The sequence below is a fragment of the Lathyrus oleraceus genome, chromosome 5 (genome assembly GCF_024323335.1).
Source record: "Lathyrus oleraceus cultivar Zhongwan6 chromosome 5, CAAS_Psat_ZW6_1.0, whole genome shotgun sequence".
In the NCBI taxonomy this organism is placed as follows: domain Eukaryota; kingdom Viridiplantae; phylum Streptophyta; class Magnoliopsida; order Fabales; family Fabaceae; genus Lathyrus; species Lathyrus oleraceus.
This window is the reverse complement of record NC_066583.1, coordinates 392,081,110-392,099,833: the sequence shown is the minus strand read 5'-3', so window position 1 is coordinate 392,099,833 and position 18,724 is coordinate 392,081,110. Positions and strand designations below refer to the sequence as shown.

Sequence of the window (18,724 nt, the reverse complement as noted above, 5' to 3'; positions counted from 1 at the left end):
GAAGTTCATTGAGGGATTTTTTAAGTTGGCGTTACCGTTGACGATGTTGACTAGAAAGGGGCAAGCGTTTGTTTGGGATTCAAAATGTGAAGAAGGTTTCCAAGAGTTAAAGAGAAGGTTGACTACTGCTCCTATTCTGATATTACCGAGTTCGTCGGAATCATTTGAGGTTTTCTGTGATGCTTCATTGTTGGGTTTGGGTGGTGTGTTGATGCAGAACAAGCAGGTTATAGCTTATGCTTCGAGACAACTGAGAGTTCATGAGAGGAACTATCCGACCCACGATTTAGAGTTGGCAGCTGTTGTATTTGTTCTGAAGTTATGGAGGCATTATTTGTACGGGTCAAGATTTGAGGTTTTCAGTGACCATAAAAGTTTAAAGTATTTGTTTGATCAGAAAGAGCTGAATATGAGACAGAGGAGATGGTTAGAATTTCTGAAGGATTATGACTTTGGTTTGAATTACCATCCGGGTAAAGCAAACGTAGTGGCTGATGCATTGAGTCGGAAATCATTGCATATGTCTATGTTAATGGTTAAAGAATTGGATTTAATTGAGCAGTTTAGAGATTTGAGTTTGGTGTGTGAGAGTACTCACAGTAGTGTTAAATTGGGAATGTTGAAGTTAACGAGTGGTATTCTGGATGAGATTAGAGAGGGTCAGAAATCCGATGTGTTTTTGGTCGATAAGTTGACTTTAGTGAATCAAGGTCAAGGTGGTGAATTCAGAGTTGATGAGAATGGTGTTTTGAGATTTGGTAATCGGGTGTGTATTCCGGATGTTACCGAACTTAAGAAGAGTATCCTGGAGGAAGGACATCGTAGTGGCTTGAGTATTCATCCTGGAGCTACGAAGATGTATCATGATTTGAAAAAGTTATTTTGGTGGCCGGGAATGAAAAGAGAAATTGCGAGTTTTGTTTATTCCTGTTTGACTTGTCAGAAGTCGAAGATTGAGCATCAGAAACCGTCTGGGCTAATACAACCGTTGGCTATTCCAGAGTGGAAGTGGGATAGTATCAGTATGGATTTTGTTTCGGGTTTACCGAGGACAAGTAGGAATTTTGAAGCTATTTGGGTGATTGTGGATAGATTGACGAAGTCGGCTCATTTCATTCCGATCAGAATGGATTATCCGTTAGAGAGATTAGCCGAGTTGTATATTGAGAAGATTGTAAGTTTGCATGGTATTCCGTCGAGTATCGTTTCGGATAGAGATCCTAGATTTACATCGAAGTTTTGGGAAGGTTTGCAGAAGGCTTTGGGAACTAAGCTGAGATTGAGTTCTGCATATCATCCGCAGACTGATGGCCAGACTGAGAGGACGATTCAGTCGCTAGAGGATCTTTTGAGAGCTTGTGTTTTGGAAAAGGGAGGCGTTTGGGATAGTTATTTACCTTTGATTGAGTTTACCTACAACAATAGTTTTCATTCGAGCATTGGTATGGCACCGTTTGAAGCTTTGTATGGTAGGATATGTCGGACACCTTTATGTTGGTATGAGTCCGGTGAGAGTGCTGTGGTTGGACCGGAGATTGTTCAACAAACTACGGAAAAGATTAAGATGATTCAGGAGAAGATGAGAATTGCTCAGAGTCGTCAGAAGAGTTATCATGATAAGAGGAGGAGGTCACTTGAGTTCCAAGAGGGAGATCATGTGTTTCTTCGTGTTACTCCGATAACTGGTGTTGGTCGAGCTTTGAAGTCGAAGAAGTTGACACCTCGATTTATTGGTCCTTATCAGATTTTGGAGAGGATAGGAGAGGTAGCCTATCGTATCGCTTTACCGTCGTCGCTTGGGAATTTGCATGAGGTTTTTCATGTGTCTCAGTTGAGGAGGTACATTCATGATCCGTCGCATGTAGTCCAAGTAGATGATGTGCAGGTGAGAGATAACCTGACTGTTGAAACATCACCTATGAGGATTGAGGATCGAGAGTTGAAGCAGTTGCGGGGTAAAGAGATTGCCTTGGTGAAGGTAGCTTGGGGAGGACCAGCAGGTGGCAATGTGACTTGGGAACTGGAGAGTAAGATGAAGGACTCTTACCCAGAGTTGTTCGCTTGAGGTATGTTTTCGAGGACGATAACTCTTTTAGTGGGGGAGAGTTGTAACACCCCGATAATAATATGATAATTATTTAAATTAAGTTAATAATATATTTATTAATTTAATTAGATAATTGGATTATTATTATTATTATTTTGGAATTATTGAATTATTATTATTGGGATAATAATTATTGGAAAATATATAAGTTGGAATTTAGAAAATCCCATTTTTGGTAAAAAGTTATTTTTCACGTGAAAAGGGAAAAGAGGCAGAAAAGGAAAAAGGGCAAAGAGCCAGAGAACGAAGGTTGAAGGAAGGAAAAGCTAGGAACTCCGAGATTCGCCGGATTAACTCAGGTAAGGGGGGTTTATCACCGATTAATGGGTATTATGGGATAATATGTGATGGGTAGTGAGAAACCATTGATTTGCCTCTGATTGAATGATGTATGATGAATTTGTGAACTTTTGGGATGAACGAAATTGGGATTAAAATGGAAGAAATTCGTAGGAATTAGAGGTAGAAAGGTTAGCAATTTGTGAAATCGAAAGTGTATGATTCGTGTTAGATGAGATGAATGAATTGTATGTAAAATTTGGACAGTGGAAGGTTGAATTGGATAGATCTCGTAGCAGAGAAAGCCATTGCAGATCTGGAAATTCTGGTTTCTGGTCATACGCGTATGGCACTAGGCAATACGCGTATGATGTGGCTGGTACGCGTATGGATGATGCCTTACGCGTATGGGTGAGGAAAATGATATTTTGAACGTAGGTTTGTCTCTGTTGGTACGCGTATGGGAGAGTGGTACGCGTAGCATACGCGTATGAGGTAGATGATACGCGTATGGGTTGGGCGAGGAAATGCGCCATACGCGTATGGGCATAGGCAATACGCGTATGGGCAGACTTGTGGTTTTTCTGAACTGTTGTTGTGCAGTTTTGGTTGTTTAGGCTGAGTGATGTAACTTAGCTGATGTATGACGTAGTAGGGATCATTTCCCGTTGTTTTGAGTAGTATAGGTATTAGTAGAGTGTGCTAATACTGTGTTGATTATGCGGCATAATATGATATGCTTTTGTGATAAAATGTGTTGATGATGTGTGATGGTATGCATGATGCTGTGAATGTATCAGTTATGTATGCATTTGTGAATAGACTGTTTTATGGCTTAGAGTGTGAGCATATGTCTATTCTTGAGTTGTTGTTGTTGTTGCATTGCTAGGTGATTAGCATGCATATTGTGGCCTTTATGGTGGTAGCTAATTCCCATGGTGAGGAATTAGTGATGTTAGTCAGGTTGGACTGTTGTTGATATTTGCATGCTAGGTGATTAGCGTGCATAGCATGGCCCATTTGGGGTGGTAGCTAATTCCCATGGTGAGGAATTAGTGATGTGAGTCACTAGGTCTCAAATGAGTGGGACTAGTGAGCTTGGTAGCCGTACCTGGATTTGGTCGGTGAAGTTGAACTATATGTTCATGAATAGTCGGTACCGCATGCATGGAGTCTCATTGCATAATATATGTATGGCGTATAATATGAATGGATGTATTCCAATATTATACGTGTGTTTGTGTTGGTGTTGAGTACTATGTTGAGTTGATGTGCTGTTACTGAATATATGTTTGGATTAGGGTGATGAAATGTGTTAAAATTACTTAGCATTACATAATGTTTTATAATGCTTATTATATTGATTGAGGAACTCACCCTTACAACTATTTTTCAGGTAACGAGCAATGAGTTGAGTAGAAGTTAAGGCGTGGAGTCTAGTGTAGTCTCCTTAGTGGGTCGTGCTCTGATAGATGTAACATCGGGATGGGTTGTTTAACTTGTTTTAAACGTTTTATTGTTGGTTGAGAACCATTTTACATGTGATGTTTTACATGATTGATGAAATTATATCCGCTGTGTTTTATGCAAATGTTTAAGTTTTAAATTAATAAAAGAGCATGACCGTTATATTGTTGAATGGTGTGGAATATTGTGTGACACCCTTAAATGGCATAATTACTCTGATGATATACTGCTATTTTAATTTAAATCATTTGGGGTATTTTAGAAGGGTGTTACAATGAGCATCCAGAGTCCAGGTACCATGACTGGTGTTTTAAGTCTGCTGCATAAGATATCTGCAACATAAACAATCTTATCCTTTGGTACCCAGAGTCTTTTGGGTCCTTTGTGATTAGTTTCCCCATAGTTTCTTAAAACTTTGGGTTTTCTAGCATTATTAAATTATTGTGCTTGTGTATGTGTATAGTGATATGAAAATGGAGATTTAGGTTGGTCTTTAGTAGAAGTTTTATCTTCACTAGGATCATACCCAATTCCTCTTCTATTGTTCTGACTGACCCCATAAATCATGGATTCCATTCTCCTCCTCTATATCCCATTTTTCAGAAACTTTTGAAAAGATTTTTCATATTTATAAATTATTGTGTTTGAAGTTTGTGGAGCTTGAGATAACGCTTCTTTAAGTTTTGAGCAATTTTTCTTTGTTGAATCTCTTTCTAATGTCAAAGTTTTGTTTTCATCTTTTAGTTCTAAAATTGTTATCTCAAGTTTGCCACATTCTTCTAATGTTTCTTCAAGAACACCTTTTATAGCTTTAAATTTTTGTTTGAGTTTCTGATATGAGTTTAGAGTTTCAAACAGACATGATTCTAGGTCAAATCGATAAAGTTCAGAAAATACCTCTTCAGATTCAGATTCTTCATCTGAAGTATTCTTGGATGTGGTAGCCATGAGTGCCACATTAGCTTGTTCATCAGAGTTTGATTCTGATGAGTAAGATTCATTGTCGTCCCAGGTAGCCATCAGTCCCTTTTTGGTTCTGAAGGAATTTTTCTTGAAGTTCTCTTTTTTGGAACTGTCTTTTTTTAACTTGGGACATTCGTTTATGTAGTGACCTGTTTCTTTACATTCATAACACATAACATCTTCATTAGATTTACCTTTTGAGGTTGATTCTGATCGATCCCCTCGGGGTCTTGGTTTTCTAAAGTTATTATTTCTTTTTCTCCAGAGTTGTTTTACTCTTCTTGTTAGAAGGGATAATTCTTCCTCATCGTCAGAATCTTCCTGTTCAGAGTCATCAACATCTTTTGCTTCGGCCTGGAAGGCTTTGTTTCTCTCACACTTGCACCTTTCAGATTTGGACTTTAGTGCGACAGACTTGATCTTCTTCTGAGGCTCATCTTCCTCCAGTTCTATCTCATGACTTCTGAGTGAACTGACAAGTTCTTCAAGGCTGATGTTGTTCAGATCCTTTGATAGCTTTAAGGCTGTGACCATGGGTCTCCGCTTCTTTGGCAAGCTTCTGACTATCTTTTTCACATGGTCCGCAGTTGTGTATCCTTTATCTATCACCTTGAGACCTGCAATTAGAGTTTGAAATCTAGAAAACATTACCTCTACAGCTTCATCATCCTCCATTTTGAAGGCTTCATATTTCTAGATTAGAGCCAGAGCCTTTGTTTCTTTGACCTGAGAGTTTCCTTCATGAGTCATCCTCAGGGAGTCGAGTCTTTCTTTAGCTGTTTCCCTGTTGGTGATTTTTTCATACTCATTGTAGGATATGGCATTGAGAAGTATCGTTCTGGCTTTGTGATGATTCTTGAAATCGCACTTCTGATCATCTGTCATTTTGCTTCTGGGAATAGCAGCTCCAACATCTGTTACAGGAGGTTTGTATCCAACTATGACAATGTCCCAGAGATCAGCGTCATAGCCCAGAAAGAAACATTCAATTCTATCTTTCCAGTAGTCGAATTTCTCTCCATCAAAGACTAGAGGCTCAGCATTGTAACTATCTCTTTCATTGGTGTTGGCCATTAGTTTTTCTCGTTTTGGATCTCTCTACACTGTTAAGTGTTTGATTAGAAAATCAATAATAGAGCCGAAAATCTGATACCAAATGAAGGTGAGAAAAACCAGAAAGGGGGGGTTTGAATTGTTTTATAAATTAAAAGCTTTTTCAAAAATAAGAACACACAGAATTTTATACTGGTTCGCTTATAACACAAAGTTACTCCAGTCCACCCGGCTAAGGTGATTTCGCCTTCAAAAAGTACTTAATCCACTAATCTTGAAAGATTAATACAACCAAACGTCTAAGAGAATGATATTTTAGTCCTCTGAAGTATACAGACTATACAAAGTCACATAAGGAACAAAAGCAATTTAGATAAAGTAAAATTGTAATATGAGGTGCTTCTAAGAGTAAGCAGATATTACAGCAGAATATTTAAGCAAGGATTTTCACGTATGAGCAGCAACTCGTGAAAAACTGAGATCGAATGTAAAGAATTTTATGTGCGTTGTTGTGTCTCTCAATAAGGTATGTTGTCCTTTATATAGTAGTGAGAAGGACCGTTGGAGTGATGACAGAACATTTGTCTTTGATGAGCATTCAATGTCATTACTTCTGTGTTTCTTTCCATAACAAATTTGTCTCCCTGAATAATATCTTTCTAAAAATACTTCCTTTCCATTTGAAGAAATTCTTTCCGTTACTCTTTCTGGATTTAGTGAATCTTCATCTGAGTCTTTGTTATCTCGGAGTTCTGCGTCAAAAGGAGATTACGTTGAGGTTACATCCGAGCTTCTCAGAGTACTAGTCTTCCAGATCATCAGAAGTAAGACCCGTGGATGTTTAGAGCTTCTGGTTCTTCCTACTGTCTTGCTTTTCTCAGATTCAGAACTTCTTGAGCGCACTTCTTTCTCAGATGCTTCTGATCTTCTAGTACTTTGTATCTGATCAAAGTTTGTATCTGATAAAACAATCAGATTCCTTTATTGATGTTCAGAGTCCTGCACACTTAGAGAGTTTTCGTTAGGGTGCCATTTTTGGTTTCATCCTTTGTTATCATCAAAATCCTGGAATTCTATTGTAGAACTAATTTTGTTCTTACATTTTCAACCCACAACGGAATCTTTTTCACTCCTCACGTTTCCTAGCTTCTAGGAAATCATGGGCTATAACATTAATTTCCATTTTCACTACACTACCCAAGGGATACACGTGTGCCATTAACTTGTCCACCATTAATGTTGATTTGAAACGTCTCCCTGTAGGCCTATAAAACCCAGTTACTTACCCATTTCAAAACTTTCTCACATTCTCTGAATCTTCAAGCATTCAAACCTTCATTTCTCCCAATCTCTTATAACTGAAACCCAAATTTCCTTTTTCAAACCTTAACGATGGACGCTTCAAACAAAGCTCTCAAGGGAACATGAGTTTCTTTTAAAACTACCGCTAACAAGTCCAAAGCCCCAAAGAAAATCTCTGAACTTCCGCCATTTTCTACTTTATCCGCTCCCTTGCAGTTGGCAATCGTCAGTACCTACCAGAACCTCAGACAAAGGAACATCGCCAGATTTATACTTTTCAGGTACTCATTCATGTTTCTGTCTCTAATAAAACTTATGCCTTATCTGGACCTTTAGCAGATATAGACGCTGATACCATCAAGCTTAGAGAGTTTTTTCCGTCTTACCATAAATGCAAACCCATAGGACATGCTAGAAACCCTTAGGACTTCTTCTTCCGAAAACACCCAGTCTGAAAACACTATAGATTTGAGGTTTATGAACAATGGTTTTAGAGCCTTTTGTGCCACCCCAAATTTCAAAGAACCCACTGATTACTCCAATTGGTTAAACAAAATAGAGAAACAAAAATCTCAGGCTTGGAAAGATATAAGGATATATGACCTTATTATGCTGTCGAAATTGGATTTGGATTATAGTAACCCTATGTTAGTTTCTTCGTTGTACTTTTGGGACATGACACACTATACCTTCCATCTTCCTTGTGGAATGGCCACACCCACTCTTTTTGACATGGCCGCTATCCAAGGGCTAAAACCCATTGGCCACACCTATGATCCTGATGTTGATTCCATGGATACTATTGCCTTTTCGACTACAAGAGCGGCGTATTCAACACGCATAGCCCACTACCATGATAAAGACACTTAAATTGTCTCCGATGTGGAGCATATAACTTTTCTGGCTCTATGGCTGTCACACTTCGTATTTTTCTCGAAATCATTACAAGTGGCTAAGAAATATCTCACCCTGGCCAACCAACTGCGTGCGGGGCATGATGTCTGCTTAAGTGAAATGATTTTGGCCAGCCTGTACAAATCCTTGAATGATAGAGTAACTCAACTAAAGAATCTAGGGGACAAAGGGAATCTTCTTTGTCTGGTCCCTTTTGGTTATTACGACTTTGGCTCAACGCCACGTTCAAGGCCAATCTGCCAAGTAAAGGCCTCGTCGACGAAGATGCCGAAGGAATCCGGCATAGGAGGGTCGAAGGACCAAGGCTAGCTCAACTAACCCCTAGGGACGAAGGACAGGGTCTCAAACCAAGTCTCATGAGTTACATCATGATGTTCGCTAAACGTCATACATTTACATCGAGTATGGCTCCCTTCGCTCTCAGGAAAGTTGGCCCTAAGTGGTTTACCAGGACTTTCCCCTCTTCATCTAAAAAGTAAGAGACATAATCCTTGCTAATTTTGGAAGCCTTCTTGACGCCTCGGATCCTTACCCTTCGATTTAACCCTTCGAAAATCCAAGTCACACTGATAAATTACCAGCCCAACCTTGTTGCTCGACAATTTGGGTTGGTTCAGGTCCTCCCTAAGTGCCTATACAACGAAAAAAGTAGCCTCCTACTTCATAATGTCGTTCATACTGAAACCACGGCTTTCAGACAAATAGCCAAGTATACTGGCAGGACCTAGTTGACTCCATTTCATTTTGAGCCTAGCTTCCTTAGAAGTCGAGAATTTGGGAAGTGGTGGGCTAAGTATTACATCGAGGAATTTTGCGATGTTACTTCCTTTATTCAACTGTTTGACAAAGTTTTTCTCCTTGTGTAGGAAAAGACCAAGAAAGGTACTTATACACTTATAAAAGAAATTCAAGCTTTTCAAAACTACTTTGAAACTGCCTATCAACCTAATGATCTTAGTCGAACCATCCGCGAAGCAGCTGTTACACTCAAAGAGAAATTTTCAATGAAAATGGAAACTTTAAAGATTCACTCATACGTTCCTCGCGAGAAACTTTATGAAACGACTCTTGACCTATTTCGCCCAAAGATTCCTCCACTGCCAAATGCTGACTTCAGAGTGGCTCTTGCACCTGCATTTCCAGATTGGTTCATTTGTGGAGACTCTATTAATCCTTCGACAACAATCTCAGAAAAAGGCTCAGGGGGTGGTTGCGACTAAACACACTTTAGGCAGTTTCAAAGGGCACCTTCATATAGGAATCAAAGATGTCCAAATCGAATAGGACATATATGAAGGTGTGATACAAGGGACTTACTTCGAAGTAGATTCCCTTTGACTTGCTTTTAGCTAATGCTGACCATTTCTTCTTGTTTTTGTCTAGCTATCAAGATCCCCTCCAAAAAAAGACACCAACAAAACACCCATCAACTCGAAGGTTGAAGGAAGTAGAAAATCTGAAAAGGTACCTCTCTTTCCTTGTTTCTTTATCCTTGTTATATATTGATGATATAACATTAATGCTTGGTTCAGGTTGCTCAAAAACCTCCGGTGAGTCCGCTAAGAATCTGAAAACCTACTATTACCCCCTTCATCATGGATTTTGAAGAAGATGACATGTCTCCTGTTCTGGATCTCACTTCGAGGAAAAAAAGCCACAGCCGAAACCCATTGATCCTCTGAATCAACCGAAGCAGCGACTCAAAGTGCGAGCGACAATTCTAGCCCCGAGGTCGAATGTTATAAGGTACCACACACTTCTCTTCACTTTATTTCACTTGTTTTCCTCTTTTAGTCATTTACACATTCTGATTGTATTGATTTTAGGGTGATGCGGGCATTATTATTCTTCCCAAGAAAATTGCTTCCTCCAAGCCTACCTCTGTGCCAAATGTTTTGAACAGCGCTGACGAACCTACCTATCGACCATCCTCGGAAAAGGGGTCCATGAGCGAGATTAATCAACCTCCAACCAGTAATCTCGACGCTTCGCCACAAAAAACTACTACTCAACATTCTCATACCAATGACTGTGGTCATGAGACTGACTCGAGCAAAGAAAATGAGGCCCAAGGTAATCGAGTCTCTATGGCTGAGGATATACTAGCTGAGGATGAGGAAACCCCCAGGGCTGGTCTACATACAGCGGAAGAAATGAATGAGCCTCAGAGAAAGGATGGGGCGTCGAAGACATGGTGGTAGAATAAGCGACTGAAGGAAATCTGGAGACTAACCCTGATAACATCGAGGGACAAACAGAAGGAAGAGCCAATGCAGGTGAAGAACATGCTCGAACTCAAACCCCTGCAATGGCTGACAATCTGACGGTTGGCGTTTCGTCAAGTAGCATTGGTGCTCTTTTTGCAGAAAAGTTAGCTATCTTGAAGCGAAGTAAGCCACTGTAGTATTTAAAGGCGATTCTAAATTGTAGGGAGAGTTCTTCTGATCAAAGTCATAACACTTTAGTGTCAGAAGATCGGCCTTCGAGCACCCCTGCAGGCGAAATCCTTTCTAAAATCAAGGACAAAGTAGTTAAGGGTGACTTGTTTCTGTTGCTGCTGGCTGATCCTTCTGCCTCTTTAACTCTTAAAGCTCTTCTTAGCCAGGTGGATTTTCTAGAAGCCTCCCCTGAAGTGGCAAACATTATTCTAGAGATAGGGACCATGATCGACCAAGCTGTTGCGGGTCACAAGTCGCTACCTCACCTTACGAGGTAAATAGAGAAAAAAATATGATTCTAAGGCTGCAACTTGGGATGCTGCTACCGAATATACCAATAAGGCAATGGAGTCGGAACAGACCAAGCAAAAGAATAAAGACAAGGTTGATGCTCATGATCGCAACATCGCTTCCTGGAGATAACAAATATCAGAACTGCAGGCTAAAATCTCTGATGCTGAAAAGGACAAGCAACAACTAATGGAATTTGATGACGCTTCGATGGCTCAGAATCTATCACTTGGCATGGAGTTTGTCAAAAAAGCTCGACAGCTTGAATCGGATGTCAAACTCCTGCACTCAAAAAGATATTTGTGCGAAAAATGACTGGAGCTCCTCAAAGTCAAGTATCTTCAGATTAAAGCCAATCTTCCCTTTTAATGTTATTCTTATTTATCTTATGATGTAACAAAATTTCTCCTTGTAATGAATATTGGTCTTCTGGCCTTCGGACTTTATTATTACCATTTTGGCACTTTGACCATTTTGGATTTTGCTTTATTTACGCGATTACTCGTCTCTTATTTTTACTTCTTGGATTGTCGGTTTGTATTTTTTCAAATATTTCCCGTTTACTCTTAGAATCCTCCTATCTTCGTTGAGCTCTTCGATCTTATAGGAACCATTAAAAAAGATCTGCAGAATTTGGAAAAGGCATTCCCACTTTGGGGACCACTTCCCCAAGGCTCTATCTTTTCGATCCATTGGAAGGATCACTTTCCAGACCAAATCTTCAGGCGTAAAAATTTTAACTTTCACTTTCTTATTATAAGAGACTTCTATCCTTTTCGTTTGTTGCCTTAGTAATTCTAAGGCACTTAACCTTTCCTCGTCCAAATAGACCAATTCATCCAACATCATGCTTCAATATGATTCCGTTGGAAGTTCGTGTTGTCTCTGAATCCTTAGGGATTGTAGGTGGATTTCTACTGGCAAGACAACATCATGGCCAAAAGTTAGGCGAAAGGGGGTCGACTTAGTAGCCTCTTTAGGAGACGTACGACATGCCCATAAAATTTGGTCCAAAGTCCTGTGCCAATTCTTAGGCTTCTTCCCTACATGTTTTTTTAATAAAATCAATGATCACCTTATTGGCAGCTTTGGCTTGTCCATTGGCCTGAGCATAATAGGGTGTTGACATTAACAATTTGAAACCTATGTCCATGGCGAATTCCTTCATTTTTTGACCAGTAAATACTGGTCCTTGATCCGTTGTGATTGTTTCTGGAATTCCAAACCTATAAATAATATGTTTTTGAATGAATTCGATCACATCCTCTTGGCTCACATTTGGCAAGGGTATGGCTTCAATCCATTTTATGAAATAATCAATTCCTACCAATATGTATCTTTGCTTTTCGATGAGGGAGGTCGAATTTCTCCAATCAAGTCCAAAGCCCAACCTCTAAATGGCCATGGTTTGATGATAGAATGTAATTCACTTGCAGGGACATTTTGTATGCCTGCATGCACCTGACACTCTTGACATCCTTTTGCGAATTCAACATAGTCTTTCAACATAGTAGGCCAATACACTCCTTGCCGAAATAAAAGCCATTTCATCTTATGACCGACTTGGTGTACCCCACATGTTACACTATGTATAGTTGAAAGGGACAAGTATGCCTCTGACTCACTAAGGCATTTCAGCAGAATTCCTTCTAGAGATTTCTTAAACAACTCTGAACCCAAAAGAACGTAACTCAATGCTCGATACCTAGTTCTTCGATCAGTAGAGGCTGTGGGATTCTGTAGGTATACTACTATTGGCTTTCCCCAGTCTTCATCCGCCAAACTGTCTATCGCCAATATTTCAAAATTTCCTTCATCAACACATCCTAATCTTGTCTTTTCTAAATCAAAGGGAGTTAATCTGGTTGCCACCACCTTTCCTCTGAGTTCTATGACTTTGTGCAACTTTTCCTTCAAAATTTTGTACCCGGATGCAATTTGAGCCAGGTCATTAGCTATCATGTTCTCTATTTGTGGTATATGTCGAATATAAACCATTTTGAACCTTTTTAACAATCGACTGGAGATAATAAAATACATGATCAGATTCTCCTTAACATATCTATATTCTTTCGTGATCTGTTTTATGACTAACTCTAAGTCTTCCATTATCTCGACCTTAGTTGCCCCCAATTCCAACAACATTTCAAGTCCTGCTATGAGGGATTTGTATTCAGCTTCGTTATTCGAACAAATGCCTTCTACTTTATATTGGAATGTCATTGGAATTTTATTTGGAGATATATCTATGACTCCGACACCTGTTCCATTTTTATGGCTAGATACGTCGAAGTACAACTTCCACGACCCTAATTGAACATAGTTCAAAGCGTCAGCGTCAATTGAGTAATCGACTATGAAGTCTGCTACCACTTGGCCTTTCACAACTTTTAATGGCATATATGTTAAGGAAAATTCAGTTAATCCTAATGCCCATTTCCCAATTCGAATATGCAAAATTGGTTTAGATAACATATGTTCAATAATATCGTAATGAGATGAAACATACACGTCAACAAGTTTGATATAATGCTTCAATTTTGTACAGAAGAAATATAAGCATAAACAAAACTTTTTGATCATGCTATATCTACTTTCTGCATCGTTTAAAACCCGACTGAGGTAATAAATGGCTCCATCGACACCATTATTATCCTCTTGTGCTAACATGCTCCCTAAGGTTTTATCAGATGCAGATATGTATAATCTCATACTTTTATTTCTACAAGGTGGCGTCAAAATTGGTGGGTGGCTCAAGTCCGCTTTGATCTTATCGAACGCCACTTGCCGAGCTTTCCCCCATTCGAACACTTCCTTGTCGAGTCGAAGCAAAGGCAAAAATGCTTGCGTCTTCCCATTAAGGTTTGAGATAAATCTCCTTAGGAAATTGATCTTGCCCAGCAGTGACTGTAAACCTTTCTTTGTTGATGGCGCTTTCGCTTCCATGATGGCTTTGGTTTTACTCTAGTTTATTTTGATCCCTTTTTTATGGACCATAAAACCTAGAAAATCCCTAGCCTGCACACGAAAAGAACATTTTAGAGGGTTCATTTTTAAACCATATTTTCTCATTTATTCAAAAGATATTCGAAGGTGTTCTATATGACTTTTCTCCGAAATAGACTTAACAATAATATCGTCTATATAGACTTGCATAAATGTTTCTATGAAATCATGGAAGATCGAATTCATCGCCCTTTGGTAAGTGGCCCCTGCATTTTTCAAACCGAAAGGCATCACTACCCATTCATAGGTACCTAAGGCTCCAGGGCAATGAAATGCCGTTTTTAGGACATCTTCTTCGGCAATGAATATTTGATTGTACCCAGAATACCCGTCGAGCATGCTTAGATATTCATAACCTGCGATAGAATCGACCAACATTTCCGACACTGGCATTGAATATTCATCTTTTGGGGTTGCAGTATTCAAATCTCTAAAATCTATGCAAACCCTTAACGTACCATTCTTTTTTACAACTGGCACAATGTTAGCTAACCATTCGAAATACCTGGCAGTACGAATGAAGTTACAACGGAGAAGTCTTTCAACTTCCTCCTTGATTTTCGACAATATTTCTGGGGCAAATCGTCTTGGACTTTGCTTCACCGGCTTTTTCCTAGGTTTGGTCGGCAGTTTTAATTCGACCAGCTCCCTACTTAAACCAGACATTTCGTCATAGTTCCATGCGAAGCAGTCTTTAAACTCTCTTAGCAACTGAACCACTTCGATCTTGAGTTGAGGATGGATGTCGACACTGATGTAAGTTGGACTTTTTATTACCCCCTCTCCTAAGTCTACTTCTTCTAGGGGATCTTGAGCTAGCATCTTAACATTGGTCTCTAGCGGGTCCTTCTCGAAACCCAAAGGCTCGTCATCGTAGATCGCGTCAAGCCTCTGGTCTCGCTCTTCGTCTTGACCTTCGTCAGGTGGTCTTTGGTCAAAGTATTTTCCAGGACCTACTGTTGGGGAAATTTCATTGGCTTCGACAGCCATGTTTTTTATTTCAGCCTCTAAGGCCAATTGCTGCTTGTTTTCGGCTATGTAGGCCGAAATCCTCTTTAACGTTGCGAACTCAGTCATCATCACTGAATTCACTTCCCCATCCCGTGGGGTCAATTTCAGATAATCCTAAATATCTGAAGTTGTCTTCGCCCACTACCTCTTTGTCCCACCGGAACCCATAGTGGGGGTGGAGTGATAAGGAACAGTAGGCGTTGTCATCAGGGGTTAACGAAAACTCAGCCGAATCACAAGGGGTTATAGTGGCTAAGTGCTTGTCGAATTGGCGTTTGTCAACATGATTAATAGGGGTTTTAAAATACCCCTGATCCGCCTCTATATTTTAAACAATGCCATCTGGATGCCAAATTATAATCCTCTGGTGCATCGAAGATGGGACTGCTCCGACTCCATGGATCCATTCTCTTCCCAGCAATATGTTGTAGTTTGCCTTCGTTTCCACAATCATGAACATTGTGGACCTAGTGATTGTTCCTACAATCAATTCAACTTGGATAGCCCCTAGGGTGGAGCCTACTTTGCCTTTATAGTTGGTAAACACCATATTATGAGGTTTCACATCAGTGTCATATTTTCCAATTTTCGCCAACATGCGATGGGGCATCAGATTCACAGTCGCTCCATAATCTACCAGTATTTTGTTAACTGGGATGTTTTTGACTTTTCCGGTGATGAAGAGGGGTTTCAAATGGCTCTTCATGGTGTCACTGGGTCTTTCGAAAAAAGCATTCTGCTCTTCGACACTGCCATTGTTCATTATATAGTAACAGACCGGTTTGTGGGCGGCCATTTCCCTTTTGGTGATACTGTCATTATCATCGAATTCGGTGATCCAATCGAATTCTCTGGGCATCACAGATACCACTCCGACCAGAATGTTTAAGGAATCCTCCAAACTAGAGTCGAAGTTGTCAGTTAATAACTTATCTTCGGCAACCATCTGATTTTCTCTAGCCGTCTTGTTTGAAATCTTAGGATCTCTTTTGTGAAGTTAGGGTCATCCTTTTTCTTCACCATCACGTTGGTACTTGATTCAGCCTGGTCCATTTCTCCAGCTTCTCTTTTGGCTTTTCGCCTTCTCTGTTCTCTTCTCCATTGGGACCTCCTCATATGATTCTTCCTTTATAGTTTTCGGACACATGTGCGGTCCATTTGTCGGACCGGAATTCCTGGCGATAGGCCAACGATGAACCTCTTTCAACCTCGAACTTCTTCCACTTACCATGGCCGTGTTTTCTCCCCTCAGCCTACTTGACCCACTTCCCATCTGACCCTTCGATGCTTGGCTTAAAGGTCATGGGTTGGAAGTTTTGTCCAGCTTGTTTGGTTTCACTCAACTTCACCATAAGGTGACTAGGATCAAGATATCTCCTAGGATCAAAGAACCTTTCTGGATTACCCGCTTGATTATTGTTGATGGCTTTATGGCAATTTTAGTGATTCACTCTCCTAACCCCCTCCAGATTCTGAGCTGCTTTTTTGTCGAAGACAACACTGCACCTGGGGCATATCATCACTTCTGATTTCTTCTTTTGGCACCTTCAGAGGAAGTCTAACAATGTTTCTTCTTCCTGAGGGAAGGCGACCTTGTTGTATTCCTCTTTTTTACCTTCATCATCGACTTCCATTGAGACTTATCGAGATACCTCCACCATATTAACTTCCATTGGATATACTCAGTAATAGCCAACTTCGGGAATTGTTTTTGAAGGCCATCAGTGGCCTTCTCCAACTGAATGAAACTATCAGCCGTCTCTTTAGTGATCATCACTAACTTTGAATTTCCAACATCCTAGACATCCGAGGCTTCAACATTTTCTTTCTTGATGTCCTTTGTACCCCTTAGGGCCAAACCGTCAAGATGTGCCTGCTCGAAGTACTCATGTACTTTAACCATGACAGACCCATGGACGAAGTCTTCAGTAACTTCGGTCATCTAGAAATCATCAGCAGCTTCAATGAAATTCACCTCCTTTGGCTCAGTATAATGAGCTTCAGCAACTTGTAGAGGATTGGAGTCGGTTTTCATCTGGCTCCGTGGCTTATCACCATACTTGAGTCTTCCCTTCTGGGTTGCATTCTACACCAGATCCCTGAAAAGAAAACATTGAGACATTTTATGACCCAAAAAACTATGGTATTTATAAAACCCTTGTTTCTTTCTTTGTTCTAAAGGGATACTTTAGCACCCGGAGGTACTATCATTTGACCATCTTTAACCAGTAGGTCAAAAATTTCTTCACATTTTGTAACGTCGAAACAATATGTTTTCTTAGGAAACCTGTCATTCTTTTCAGGTTCGACAGGGTTTCTCCCGTTCGAAGGGGCCAAAACTTTGCATGCATATGGTGGCCCCTGTGTCAATTCAGCAAGATCAATCTCAGTATCGTCGAAGTCTGGAACTTCATGGCCTGAATCTTCGTGATCTTTCCTAAAATCGACATAGGCTACCCTTTTACCTTTGTTTGTTCTAGCCTTTTCTTCTTTTAAACATTCTACCGGTCAAACTCTGTCAGCCAACTGGGCTATATCCCTTAGGTATTGAGTATCCAATATCTTTCTAATCAAATAGTCAAGGCCCCCAGCGGCCATTTTGACCAACTCATATTCTGGCACTTGTGTAAAACACCTGGCTTTGAGTATTCGAAATCTATTCAGGTAGTCGTCAATTGTCTCAATGAATTTTCGTCTGACACTAGCCAACTCTTTCAAACTTATATTCGTTTGCCCCATGTAGAACTTTTCATGGAATATTCTTTCTAGCTGGTTCCATGAATGGATGGAATTCTGGGGCAAAGTTGTGAACCATGTAAAAGCATTCTTGGTAAGATAACTTGGGAAAAATTTCATATGAAGATTCTCGTTATTTGACATATCTCTAGCTTCAATTAGATATCTCGCCACATGTTCGACAGTAGACTCAATAGTATCCCCGACAAACTTGGTGAATTTGGGGATTTTGGTTCTCAAGGGCACATTTGTCTGTAAGACATATTCTGCCAAAGGCGATGTATAATTTGGTATTCTAAGACCAAAACTTACCCCATTTTGAACCATAATTCTCTCGACTATAGCTACTAGGTTATTATCTGCTGTCACATCATCATGTTGAACTTGCTGTATGATATCATCGACATTTTGATTCCTATTTTACCATTAACACCCTTGGTTCCCTAGATACATGTGGTTCGATCCTAGGAGGTACCACTATTCCCCCTTGATTTTGTGGGATCTGGTTAACGGTGAGGTCCTCCTCAAGCGTGGGCTCTTGATTCTCTCTTACCCAATCCCTGGGCAGGGGACGCTGGTGCTGAGGTATACCAAGAAACTCAGACATTCGAGCCACTTGTGTTGTCATCTGTTGATTTGACTGAGTTGTATTCTGAATTAAAGGATTTAGCACAATGTCCAAAGTTTGAGTTAACATCTGGACCATTTCACGATTACTTTCATCCATCTATTATCTCCATGCCGCCGCAGGATTATTGGTAAGAGTGGGTAGTTGTATTGGGTGTCTTAGACCTAACGCCTGATTGGTTCAACCCACATTTATCCCGAACCCTTGTACTGGTGAATTTATGTTCACCGTTGGTTCCGAAAAAGTAGAACCCACATTCTGTAGATTGACCATCATTGAAGTTGGCATTCCATACGGCTGTTCTCGACCGCTAAATGGTATTGAAAAACCAGAGGGTACCAACGGCGTATTTGGAATGTCCCTAATCGGTGAAGGAGTGTGGGGAGGTCCCCTAGGTCCAACATAAGTCAGAATTGGTTCAGAATGGGAGATCGAATGCATAGGCATCAAACTCACCATATACGAAACTATTTTGGACGCATGCGTCATGCCCGTGTTCGCCCCTATCAAAGAAGAAGGAGGCACTAT

At 40.2% G+C, this 18,724-nt stretch overlaps 1 protein-coding gene across 1 annotated transcript; it reads right to left on the bottom strand.

Moving 5' to 3' along the window:
- Positions 1-12,138: 12,138 nt before the first annotated feature.
- Positions 12,139-13,761, bottom strand: LOC127080931 (uncharacterized). The gene has a single exon (XM_051021217.1). It carries the CDS (start codon positions 13,759-13,761, stop codon positions 12,139-12,141), a length of 1,623 nt encoding a protein of 540 aa, XP_050877174.1.
- Between the last annotated feature and the right edge of the window lie 4,963 nt (positions 13,762-18,724).